The sequence below is a fragment of the Chinchilla lanigera genome, unplaced genomic scaffold (assembly GCF_000276665.1).
Source record: "Chinchilla lanigera isolate Chin_1 unplaced genomic scaffold, ChiLan1.0 scaffold00029, whole genome shotgun sequence".
NCBI lineage: Eukaryota > Metazoa > Chordata > Mammalia > Rodentia > Chinchillidae > Chinchilla > Chinchilla lanigera.
Window position 1 is genome coordinate 2,555,125 of NW_004955430.1, and position 13,454 is coordinate 2,568,578.

At 40.7% G+C, this 13,454-nt stretch overlaps 1 protein-coding gene across 13 annotated transcripts in view; it reads right to left on the reverse strand.

Moving 5' to 3' along the window:
- Window positions 1-13,454, reverse strand: part of Pbrm1 (polybromo 1) — a gene marked incomplete in the record, with an annotated part of 135,009 nt that overhangs the window by 19,039 nt on the left and 102,516 nt on the right. For all 13 annotated transcript variants that reach the window (XM_013515575.1, XM_013515583.1, XM_013515582.1 and 10 more), the window contains 1 exon segment: window positions 10,430-10,613. In XM_013515575.1, the coding sequence (XP_013371029.1) occupies window positions 10,430-10,613 (184 nt within the window).

The window sequence follows — 13,454 nt, forward strand, 5'->3', positions numbered from 1 at the left end:
AATATAAGAGACAGAAAGAGGGCTTGTTGCTTGTCACTTTCTGTCTGCTCTGCTTTGCTATGGACTATTTCTCCTTTGCCAGGTCACCCTGCCTTGGAGCCAGCTGATTATGGACAGAAACCTCTACAAAGTGTGAGTTAAAATAAACCTTTCTTTCTTTATCTTTGGGTGTCAGGTATTTTGTATCAGCAATGAGAAAAGTAACTAAAACACCAACTAAAGAGGTTTCCCCATACTAGCAACAAAATCTTTCCACTGATATACAGCTAGCTGAATTAAACAAAATGATAAAAAACATGAATGGGGGGCTGGGGACTTAGCAGCACAGCACCTGCCTGGCAAGCGCAAGGTTATGAGTTCAATTCCTGGTACTGGAAGAAAAACAAAAAAACAAAAAACAAACAAGAACATGAATGACCAATTTAGCAAAGAATTAAAGTCCATAAAATCTTAAAATCACCTACAAAGGTAAATCCATTAGAATTACAAAAGACTTCACATAAACCTTAAAAGTTAGGAGAGCTTAGAGCGAAGTGCTCCAACCCCTATTAAAGAAAAAATTTAAAAAAGAAAAAGAAAAAAAAAAAAAAAAAAAACTTCCCAGAGTTGTATCTTTAGAACTGATGAAGAGGTCACTGTTGTCTCTTTCATGGTGGTCCACCCTCATGCTGTAGCGTGCACTGCTTTTCCAACTTCTACATACCCCGAACTTACTCTGTAGAGCTTGTTTCGTTTCCGATCCTTAATAAAACTTTGATATCATTAAAAATTTTTTTTGATGGAGAAATAAGAATAGCTGCATGACAAATTTGTATTTTGTTCAAGTTTGGAGACTGGCATTAAGGGTGATGGACTGATTAATCTGGTAGAAGAAATTTCAAGGCAATCTAATGTTGAATTGGTGGCATGAGAAGTGTTTGGAGCCTTCAAACAGTTCTACTTTGAGAATCAAAACCAAAGAGCCCAAAAGTATGACTTAAAAAGTTTTGACTCTGGCCAGAAAGGAAGCTCCATTAAGTTATAGCCTACAAAGTTGGAACAGAGCTGTGTGTGGTGGCTCATGCCTGTAATTCCAGCACTTGGGAGGCTGAAGCAGGAGGATTGCTATGAGTTTGAGGCTAGCCTGGGCTACAGAGCAAGACCTTGTCTCAAAAAAAAAAAAAAAAAGATGAAGCAGAGAGAAACTTGGTAGCTGGGAGAATCAGCATTAAAAGGATAAGCACTGTGGAACAGGACAATAGGAAAGATGACCTGAGAGCATGACAAGAGCCAGCAGGACTCTACCTTTTGCAGGCTCAAAATTGCAAAGGTAAAAGACTTTGCTTTGATAAGAGGACCCCAGGACACTGAAATGGCAGCAGTCTACAAAATGGAACTAGATTCCCCAGATTTCAGTTTACCTTGCTCAGCCATCCAGGCACTCGGAGGCCTCTGCAACCACCAGCAAGATACAAAAGGGGTCAGGCACAGCTGCAGCTGCTGGTAGACCTTAGTGTCATCCACATGATGCTGGTTTTAGGTACAGGCAGAATTTAAGAGTTGTGGGTTCAGGAAGGCTTCCATCCAGATTTCAGAAAAAGGTCTGGAAGGCCAGACAGTGTGTCCCTGAATGGGCAATTCATGAAGCTGTGAGTGTGAAGCCAGTGTGCAGATGTTGGAAAAGCCAGGAATGTGGAATATCTAAGGAGTGAGCAATGCCAGCCCAGGAGAGAGGCCATGTGGGCACTGGCTGTGCTGCAGGGGAAGGGTTATCCAAGCCCTTTACAATTCACATCTTGCCACTGATTGCTCTAAAGGCTGGACATGAAATATAAGATTCAATGTTTGCCCTGCTGGATTTTGGTCTTATTTTGGTCCGATTCCTTTCTAGCCCTGTGTTACTTCCTTTTGGAATAGGAATATTTATCCTGTGCCACTGTATGTTGGAAGTATTTAACTTTCATTTTTCTAGGGGCTCACAGTTAAGAGTTTGCCTTAAACTTCAGAGAAGTCTACAGACTTGGACTTTTCAACAATACTGAAACTGCTGGGACTTTGGTGACTCTTAGAAATGTACCAAATGCAGCTTGTACAAAGGAATGTATATGAATCTTTTGGGGCCCATGGGTAGAATGCTATGGTTTGTATCTGGGTGTCCCTCCCCCGCAAAGCCTCATGGACTCAGACGGGGAGCTTTTGGGAGGTGAAGGGATCGTACGTGTGTTCAAACTGTATCACAGGTGTGTGACACTTGATTATTCCACTGGTGGGCTTATAGCTGGATATGGTATCAGGAGGTAAAACTTGGTGGGAAGAGTTGGGTCACTGTGGGTATGGCTTGGAAGGATATATATATCCCTCCTTCTCCCTTGATCCCTCTTGGCTTCCTGCCTGCCATGCTATAAACTGTTCCTCCTCTGTAATGCTGCTCTACCTTGGAACTAGCTGACTACAGATTGAAACCTCTACAAACTATGAATCAGAATAAATCTCTCCTCCTTTAACTTGTGGATGTTGGGCATTTTTGTCCCAGCAGTGAGATAGCAACTAAGACAACAATCCTGGGCAATAAAAACAAAGTGGGAGGCATCACAATCCGGGACTTCAAGTTATATTACAAAACTACAATGATAAAAGTATAGCATGGTACTGGCACAAAAACAGACATGTGGATCAATGGAATAGAATAGAGGACACAGAAACAACCTGAGGCACATCTATGACAAAGAGACCAAAATCATATACAAGAGGAAAGATAGCCTGCTTAGCAAATGGTCCTGGGAGAACTGGCTATCCATATGCAGAATACTGAATGTAGACCCCTATCTCTCACCATGTATTGCATTAAACTAAAATAAAAATGGACCAAAGATCTAAATATTAAAACAGAAACAATCTTCTGGAAGATAAAATAGATAAAATTCTTGAAGACATAGGCCTAGACAAGGACTTTCTGAATAGAACCCCAACTGCAGAAGAAATAACATCAAGAATCAACAGCTGGGCATGGGAGCACACACCTGTAATCCCATCACTTGGGAGGCTGAGGCATGAGGATCATTGTGAGTTCGAGGCCAGCCTGGGCTACAAAGTGAGCTCAAGGCCAGCCTGAACTGCATATTGAGATTCTGTCTCAAAAAAAGAACCAACAACGGGAATCAGATGTATCAAATTTAAAAGCTTTGGCACAGCAAATGAAACAGTCAAGAGACAACTTACAAAATGAGAAAAAATTTTGCCACCTATTCCTCAGAGGCTACTATCTACAATATATATACAAAGAACTAAAAAAAAAATTGATGCCCCAGCTGTGTGTGATGGTACACACCTATAATCTCAGCACTTGGGAGGCTGACACACTAGGATCACACACACACACACACACACACACACCCCCCTTTCTCTGCTGTCAATGTGACCTGAGACCATGATTTAGATCAACTGGCAAAAGTAGTCACCGGTGTTACAGCTATCTCCAATCTGCTGAGTCTGGGACTGCTGTCTGGAATTCTGGTAGAGTTGGCTTGGGAGGGGCTGAGGTGGAAAATAATTGTAAATATGGGGGCCACACCCTCTATTCCTACTGTATTAGAATGTATGATTTAGAGCTTTGACAGATTCAAGAATGATTATGGGGTAAAGATAAAGCCAGGGAGGCTAAAAGCACTGTGTGAACTGGAATGACCATCATTTGGTACTGGATGGCCAGCAAAAGGGCCAGCCTAGGCCCTCAGGCAACTGTGCAAATTTGGAATGTGGTTATGAGCAAGCCTGGCCCCCCTGACCAGTTTCCTTGTATTGATTCTTGGTTGCTTGTAGTTCGAGCCCTTCCCCCTTGGTTCCGAATGTGTATATGTGAGTCCCCTGAGCGTGTCCTCCTTTTAAAGGAAAAAGACCACTCTAAAAGGCCACAACCAGGAGTCTTATCCTCTGCCCCAGAGGAAGATGATCCCCTTGCCATGCTCCCACTGCTTGCTGCTACACCGTCCTATCCGGCAACTTGCCAGGCCTGGTGACAGCTGTCACTAGAGGTGGGGCCAGACTCCACCTCCAGGGATTCAATGTGCACAGGTCCTGCGGCCCCCTTTTCCTTTGCACCAAGTGCTAGCGGCTGAGGAAAAAAGACAGACACGATCTGTAATGGTTTATGTCCCCCCCTTTTTTTTTTCCTGGTACCAGGAATTGAACTCACGACCGCACGCTTGCCAGACAGGCGCTGTGCCGCTGAGCTAAATCCCCAGCCCTACATCCCTTTTTGTACTAGTGACCTATATGATTGAAAATCCCAAACCCAACCTCTATCACCCAAGCAGAAGAGGTCTTTATTTCCTAAACAAGAAAAAAACAATTGAGATGGAGAGACTGCTTAGCCTTACTAAAAAGCATTCTAGTAGATTAGCAAGTACCATCACGTAAGGAGAATAAAGCCCTGGTATAGCCACATGTTCCCATTTGTAAAAACCTCACAGGACAGTACCAATATCTGGCATATTTTACGTTTATCAAAGCAGCAAATTCCTTCTTGCCTTCAAGGGCTATGGTGTGATGGGACCCTTGGCTAACTTGTTTTTAAAATCCAGTTTGCTATAGCAGAGCTTTACTGCAGACATTTAAACAATTAAAAACTGTGTAAAATAATTTGGGCTTAAAAGTAAAACATAAATTATAGAGTAAAAGGGGAGGGACAAAAAGCCTTTTGTTTAATTTTCCTAAAGAATTATATAAAGGTTTTCTTATAACAATTCTGCCCTGATTACTGAAGCAGCAAATAAAGCTAGAGTAAATATTTTGTTTTAAATAGGTGTTGAAGCTCTGTTGTTGGTTTTGATAATCGTGAAGCATTTATCGTTTACATGAGTAATGGCACTGGGGTAAAAAAAAAAAAACTACTCAAAAGTTTTACAATCAAATGTAGAAAGGTTTTCTCCTCACTTTAGAGTTAAAAATGCTAGAGACAATCTTGAGCCCACCCTATAGAGAAAAATCGGGCCTTGAGAACTGCAATACCACTGAGCCTGATACACTTAGCACTCAAATTTTCTTGGTTTCACAGTCTTGTGCAAGTAACTTCTGGTCTTACGTAACTAAAAAAAACAAAACAAGTATATGTGTACATGTGTGTTTATTGTTCCTAAAAATCTGGCACAAGTCAGAGATAACTGCCTGTACTAAAAATCTTTGTAGCTGAGGCTGTTCTTGAACTCGCAGTGATCCTCCTTGCCTCAGGCTCTGGAGTGCTGGGATTATAGGTGTGTGCCACCATGCCTGGCATAACATTCCTTTTTTGTTTTTTTTTTTTTTTGGAAGTATCTTTTTAATAAACTTCTTTATTTTTGCTTTCTTTTACATAGAAGTCTTCCTACACATCTTTTAATAATACTTGTTGCCTACTTTTTGCTTTTTTTTGGTACCAGGAATCAAACTCAGGACCTTGTGCTTGCCAGGCAGGTGCTGTGCCACTGAGCTGTATCACTGGCCCAACAATTTTACCACATCAAGCACCATTAGAAAATATTTACACCCTTTGCCCAACTCATTACTGATGGAGCCTTAAGTTTTTGTTTGTTTGTTTTTGGTACCAGGAATCAAACTCATGACCTCACACTTGCCAGGCAGGCACTGTGCTGCTGAGCTATATCCCCAGGGCTTGCACTAAAAATCTATACTATGAAATATAGTGTATCAAAGACATTTTTGTTTAAAATTATTTAAGCACCTTTTCTACATCATAAAAATCATTGATAGCACCCCCTGCAGGTATTTAGTAACTGGCATTGGGCTTTAAGGGTAAAAAAAAGTGTTGATAGTATTTTTCATAGATAAAAAACTAAAAATAATGTAAGTAAAACCAGACCACCATGTTTATAAAAAAAAATCCTTAAATTGTAAATATTATCTACTAACATAAAAATATTTGTTAGTAAGTCAGTTGAATTTTAAAGCCTTGTCCAAGGACTTGTTGCCTTTTAGTCAAAAGCCTAATGTCTCCCTGCTACATCCTCAAAAGGGAGTTGTTAGGCACCCTGGCTTTGGCCCTCCCAGACATGAGAAGGAGGACATAGTTCGGAACATCTGGGAGCTTGATGTCGTCCTGTGGCATACTTAAAAGCTAGACTCAGGGGCAGCAGATTAGCCTCCCTGCCTACAGGCCACGGCTGCCACCAACATCCTGGTAAAAGACGCTGACAAGCTGAACTTGGGACAGACTTTAAAGGTATATGCCCCTCATGCAGTTAAAACCCTATGTAGGGGTCCTGATGGCAAATGGCTATTGGGAGCTTGACTGGCCCAATACCAGGGGGCCCTTCTTGAAGATCCCAGGTTAACCACAACAATCATCCAGGTTCTCATCCTGGACTCACTGCTGCCCACATCCATGCAGCCACCCAATATGACTGCATTGAATCAATTCAGATGGTCTACTCAGTACAACTGGACCTCCAAGATTCACCCCTCCAGGAACCTGATTTGACTCTGTTATCAGATGACAACAGTATGGTAATAGATGGGGTCTGGAGGGTGGGAGCTGTTGTTGTCACAATATATCCAACTGTTCAATCAAAAACACTTCTCCCTGCGATATCAGCCCCGAAAGCCAAGCTGACAGCCCTCACCTGAGCTTTGAAATTGGAAAAGAACAGGCAGGCGCTTTTGCTGCTGAGCTAAATCCCCAGCCCCAAAATACGCACCCTTTCTTTTTTTTTTTTTTTTTTTGGTTTTTCTCCGGTACCGGGAACCGAACTCACGACCTTGCGCTTGCCAGGCAGGGAAAAGAACAAACGGGTCAATATCTATACTGACTCCTGCTATGCTTTTGCTACCCTCCACGTGCACGGAGCCATATATAAAGAGGGCTCCAGAAAACAGGTTAAAAAAAGAAAAAGGATATAAAAAATTCATGAGAAATATAAGGGTTGCTACCAACAGTTTGGCTGCCAAAAAGGGTGACCGTTATACACTGTCCTGGCCACCAGAAGGGAGACTCTGTAGAGACCCGAGGCAATTGTGTTGTGGACCTACCAACAAAACAGGTGGCCAATCTGGAGACCCCCGTCCCTAAAAAAGTACTTGTAGCACTGTATCTAAAAGGACCTTCCTATTCAGAGACTGAGTTAAAGTGGGCTAAGTCAGAAGGAGCCACTAATAAAAATGGGTGACAAGTGCTGCCAGGAAAGATTATGTTCCTTCCTGAGTCCTTGGGACATTTTGTGATATAGGATCTACATACCCACACTCATTTGGAAAAAATAGCTATGGTAGAGTTGCTTTGTTGGTATTTTTATATCCCCAGACTTTGGGCATTATGCTCCTCTGTGCCTGAGAGATGTAAACTTTGTGCCCACCAACAACCCTGCTTGGCAGCCCCACCCCCAGCCTGGCATCAGGAGATATGGGACCACCCCCTTTGAGGATGTTGAGGTTGACTTCACTGTCAAGCCAATCACTAGAAATCAAAGTACCTGCTAGTCCTGATTTGCATCTTCTCAGGTTGGGTGGAGGCTGCCCTGACTAGGACTAAAACTTTGAGAGGTAACTAAGGCCTTTTTAGAGCTGATCGTCCCCTGATATAGACTCCCCATGACCTTTGGATAATGGGCTGGCGTTTGTAGGTAAAGTAGTCCAGGAGCTGGCCTTAGCTGTAGGGGTAAAATGGTAACTCCACACAGCTTACTGGTCCCAGAGCTCTGGGCAAGTATAGAGACAAAACTACACCTTCCAGTCCACCTTGGCTAAGTTCTGCCAGGACATGGGTACAACTTGGACAGCTGTATTGCCTATGGCCCTCTTCTGATCCCAGTACACACCATACCAAGATGGCCTCATGCCCTTCGAGATCATAATTAGACAGCCTCCCCCATTGATGCCTGTGATAAAAGGACTTCAAAAAGTTAGGTCAATTGACCTTTGTTGCCAGATAAAGGCACTTCATTGGGTCCCTGAGGCACTATGACAGACTATCCTAAAATGTCACCCAACCCCTCTGCACACACCCTTGCATCCTTTCCAGCCTGGGGACCAAGTTTTGGTCAAGGTTTGGAAGGATGACCCCATCCAGCCTAGATGGGAGGGCCTATAAAGTCATACTAACTAGCCCTGCTGCTCTTAAAGTTTCAGGGCTTGTTCCATGGATCCATCACTCTCGTGTTAAATGATAGACTGAAACCAGACCACCTGGAGAGCCAATCCTGCCAAGCAATAAAACAGCATCTCTACCCTGAAAGAGAGACAACACCACCATCAATCTAATCATCCATGTCACCTTCTTCCTGCTCCTTCTTGGGTCTGTGGTCAGGTCGGGTCACAAAACTGGTTTAAAAGTTCATGGTGACTTGGACACTGGGGGAGCACTTCTTTGTTTTGGTACTGGGAATGGAACTCAGGACCTTGCACTTGCTGGGCAGGTGCTTGTGCCACTGAGCTATATGCCTGGCCCTGGGGGAGCAATTCTAAACGAGACTTTTGGCCAGGAGGATTGACACCCCTTGAGACTCATTGACCCATACAACGACTGAGAGCCTTTCCTGCATGTGGGGCCCTAACAAAAGGTTAAAAGATAAGATAAACACAGTTGGGATTTATTTTTTCCCAGGAGACCAAGCAAACAGCTGTAACCCCACAGATGAATTAGACTTTACTTGTTAAGAGATAATCCAAAAATGTTTATTACTATTCATAAAGGCATCCAGGCCTCAAACTGCTCCCCTGTAAACTCAGGTCTTGGGCTTCAAGACAGTTTGTCCATGCCTGATCCCAACTCAGAGCCAGACCCTCACCCACTACCACCACCAGCAACCATGCTGGGAGTTTATTTAAAAATGCTGTTTTTATGCCAGTAAGTCCAAAATCATGAACGAGACTTTAGCCAGAGTTCGTGAGTGCCTTGACAAGAGAACAAAAGACTAACAAAATTCCCAAGGGTGCTATGCCCAGATGTACACTAAAATCCCTGGCTGACTTCTTTACTGAGAAGTCTGCTTGGGCCCTTGATGATCTGTATAGCCTTACTTGTGACTGGGCCCTGACTAATCAAAAGGGTGATAGGGAGAATTTGAGCTCAATGGGACCAGGTACAACTTCTGGTGTTGGCAAAAGATCCTGGGTATCAATCTCTGTAGATAACTTTAAGGACACCTACCAGCTTAATAAAAGGAGAGTGTCCTGGAGAGGGGAATGATAAGGGAAAGAAAACTAGTGCCATTTTAAAGCTTAAGTTTGTTTCCTTAAGTTTGTTCCTTATACATGTTGTCATAGTTACCTAACCTGATACCACACCATGCTCTGTCATAGGACTGCTTGCCTGCTATGTAAAATGTCAAACACCTTTGTTCCTTTGTTACAAGCTAAGGCCATTGTAGAAAGCTTTGTAGTCTTTCTATACCTGCATTAAATCTTATCAGCACGCTCCTCCTCTCCAGACCTGAAACTAGACCTAAAACTAGAACCGTGCAACTATTTTGCCCTCCTGCCCCTTGAGGTTGGTGCTCAGTCATGTATTGGGTGCCCACAGCCGGCCCCCAAATAAACTTGCTTGTCTCTGCATCCGGCCTTCTTGGGTGACTCAATTAAATAAGTGCCTTTGCCGCAACAATATTTCAGTGATACATGTTTACCTTTACTTACTTCTAGCAATACAATCCATAATAGTTAAATCTTGGAAGCAGCCCATATGTTCATCAACAGATGAATGGATATAGCAAGTATAGTATTTATACACAATGAAGCACTACCCTGCCATAAAGAAAAATTAACTTGATTCATTTTCCTAAATGAAGTTTAGGAAAATGGATGTACCTTTAGAACATAATGTTAAGTGAAATAAATCAGACAGATAAGATTACATATTGCATGGTTCTTCTTATATGAGAAAGCCAAAATATAAATAAAGAACAAAATAAAAAGTAATCAGAAATAGGGAGATAGATCTTTTGCAAAAAAGAAATAAGAGATGGATGGAGGAGGGAGAGAAGAGGAACAATATGAAAAGAGAATTAAGATGTGTTATGTATATATCTAACTTCCCATGAAGAATGCAATCATTTTGTACTGCAAACATGTGCTAATAATAAAATTAAGTTACTTCTATTTAGAAAAACTTATTTTTACAGAAGTCTGCTGAATATGAACAGGAGTGTTGGATCCAAAGTCAGTTGCTTGTATAAGGCAAAAAGAATTTTCATAGTCTGGAATCAAACAACCTCTTAAGACAAGATATGAACAAAATCTGTTTCAGCTCTAAAAGGTTCGTCATCACTGTTCTGACCAAGAGCATGATTAGAGCAGCTACCAGATTCTAGCAGATTATGAAGATTTTCCTTTATTTTTAAGAGAATTAATTTCTTTTTGAAATGTAAACTTCTGTTGTTTAGGATCTAATAAAAGAATTCAAAACACTGGACTATACTATTTTGCTGTTAGCTTAAGTGCTCTTTCTTAAGTTTGCAAGCCTTACCTGAAGTAGTAAATTTCATCATCTACCACTTTAGCAGAGAGTGAAAACCTCTTCAGTCCTTTGAATTTTTTCATCTGCTTGTCACTCTCATTGTAGCGGCTCTCACAAAGCATAATGTCATTTTCTGGTATTTCAGTTGGCCTGCAGGAGAGGAAGTCCTTGAATGACAACACAGCACACTTTCCTAAAAGAATAAGTTGGAGAGAAATTAAAGGAACTGTGGTCATAGTTTTTAATTAACACATTCACATGATTCAAAAATAAAGATATATACTGGTACAAGGACAGATTTTGTAGATCAATATGCAACAGAATTAAAACTTTAGGCACAGACTCATACAAGTGGGCTTTCTTGAGGGGAGGGAACTGATTTTTTTTTTCCAGTGCTAGAAATTGAATTCAGAGCCTGTGTTCACTAGGCACGGACTCTATCACTGAGCTACTTCCTCAGTCCCTGCTCAGCTGGTTTTATCTTTTTTTAAATTTTCAAACAGGGCCAGGGATATAGGTCAGCGACACAAGCGCCGGCCTGGCAAGCCCAAGGTCCTGAGTTCGATTCCCGATACCAAAAAAACAAAACAACAAAATAAATAAATTTTCAAACAGGGTCTCGCTAAGTTCCCCAGGATGGTCTCAAACTTAGAATACTCCTGCCTCAGCCTCTCACTGTGCTGGGATCGTAGGTGTTCACCACCACAACCAGCTCCACAATTGATTTTCAACACTGATGCCAAGATAATTCAATGGAGAATCATTTCTTCAACAGATGGTAGTAGAACAAATAAGTTTCCACATGCAAAAGAATGAGGTTTAGGAGCTCCAGTGGTGCAACTGGTTAGCACGTGGTACTTATACAAAATAAGTAAGTTGGATTTTTACCTCATACTACCTGAAGAAAAAAAAAACACCCCAGAATGGATCAAAGACTTAAATGTGACAACTATACAATTATTAGAATTACATGGTATAAATCTTTTTTTTTTTTTTTTTTTTTTTTTTTTTTTTTTGGTTTTTCTCTGGTACCGGGAACCAAACTCACGACCTTGCGCTTGCCAGGCAGGCGCTTTTGCCGCTGAGCTAAATCCCCAGCCCCTACATGGTGTAAATCTTTGTGATCTTAATTAGGTAATGGTTTCTTAGACACTGACACTAACAGAGAACCAGAAACCACACAAAAAAAGATAGATATGCTTCAACAAAATTAAAATAAAAAGGGCTAGGGATGTAATTCAGTAAGAGGACAGGGATTGAATCTCCAGTAGACCACCATATAAGTAAAACATAAAGTTACTGTATGATCTAGCAATTCTCCTTTTAGGTATATATTCAAAAGAACTGAAAGCGAAGGTTCAAATGTACCTGTATACCAATAATCCTAATAGCATTACTCACAATAGCTAAAATGTAGCAACTACCCGAACGGCCATCCACAGATGAATCAGTAATGTGGAATATGCATACTATGGAATATTACTGAGACTTAAAAGGGAATAAAATTCTAAAACATGTTATAACATAGATGAAACTTGAAAACATATGCTAAGTAAAATAAACCAGACATAAAAGAAAAAGCATCAAATGATTCCATTTACATATTGTATTTAGAACTGACAAAATTCATGTAGACACATAGTAGAATAAGGTGGGGAGGGGAAGGGGGAAGTAGAGAGTTATTTTTTTGGCGGGGGAGTTCGAGGAATTGAACTCAGGACCTCACCATCACCAGGCAGGCGCTGTGCTGTGAGCTAAACACCCGGCTCCTTGTTTAAAAGACACAGAGTTTCCATTCTTTTTCTTTTTGGTCTTTTTGAGACAGAGTTTCAATTTTCAGTTCAGGCTGGCCTTGAACTCACTTTGTAGTCCAGGCTCACCTCGAACTTGCAGCAATCCTCCTCTTGAGTGCTGGGATTACAGGCGTGAGCCACCTCACCCGGCAGTTTCTATTTGGAATTATACAAAAGCGCTAGAAATGGTGGTAATGGTTACACAATATTGTCAAAGACTTAATGCTAGTGAATTGTACACTTAAAAAGTTAATTTTATAGTATGTATATTTTACTGTAATAAAGACTCCTACAAATGGTAGCATATCACTTACATTAATTTCAATCTTAATTTTGTCACAAAATATGTTTTAAGCATTACTGTTTGTATTTATTCAACTAGCTCCCTCCTGATGGATGTTTAGGTTATTTCCAAATTTCTGGTCTTTTACTGAACCTAAACATTGCTGAAATAAATAATTCAACACACACTGTACATGGATGAATACATTTGGAACCTAACTTGCTAGAAGTACAAATTCTCGATCAAAGGATACGTACACACAATTTTATTTTTATAGGTATTTCAAATTACCTTCCAAAGAGGTTGTGCTAATTCATAGATAAGCGCAGAGTAGCTAAATACTACTTCTCTATGCTCTTGTCTGTTAACTAGTAAGAAATCTGACAATTTGACAGGTAATCTTAAAAAAAGCATCTGGATAGTTTTACTTTATGTTATATATGTATATATATGTATGTATGTTGGTTATACAGGTATCCAATCTGCCTGGGTAGCACTGAGTGTAAAGGAATTGCCTTGGATTGCATATAAAATATATAATATAGTTAAGGTATACAAGTAACAAAACCTCCTTTTTATATTTTCACTTATTAAATTATTTTACAAAATAGGAGAACAAGCCCGTTTGATAATTAAGTAAAAAAATTGTATGTCTGCTTAATAACAATGAACACCTGTTTTCACAGACATACATGTAGGTAGGCTAGAATACTATTGTAAGTAATCATTGTATTTTACTTGCCAAGTCACACAAGAGCATGTAATGTCTGGTGAATGTGGCTTTCTATTCAACTGACTATGCAGTGGGCACAGGTAGTGGAGTTAACACTGCACTGTCCTCTTCCCTACATAACATTTAATTGTCACCTATGCAGTCTGCCCATGAGCACTATAAAACTAATATAAAAAAAAAAAATCACTAAAAACATCACACAATAATGTTGAAGTTTACGACCTT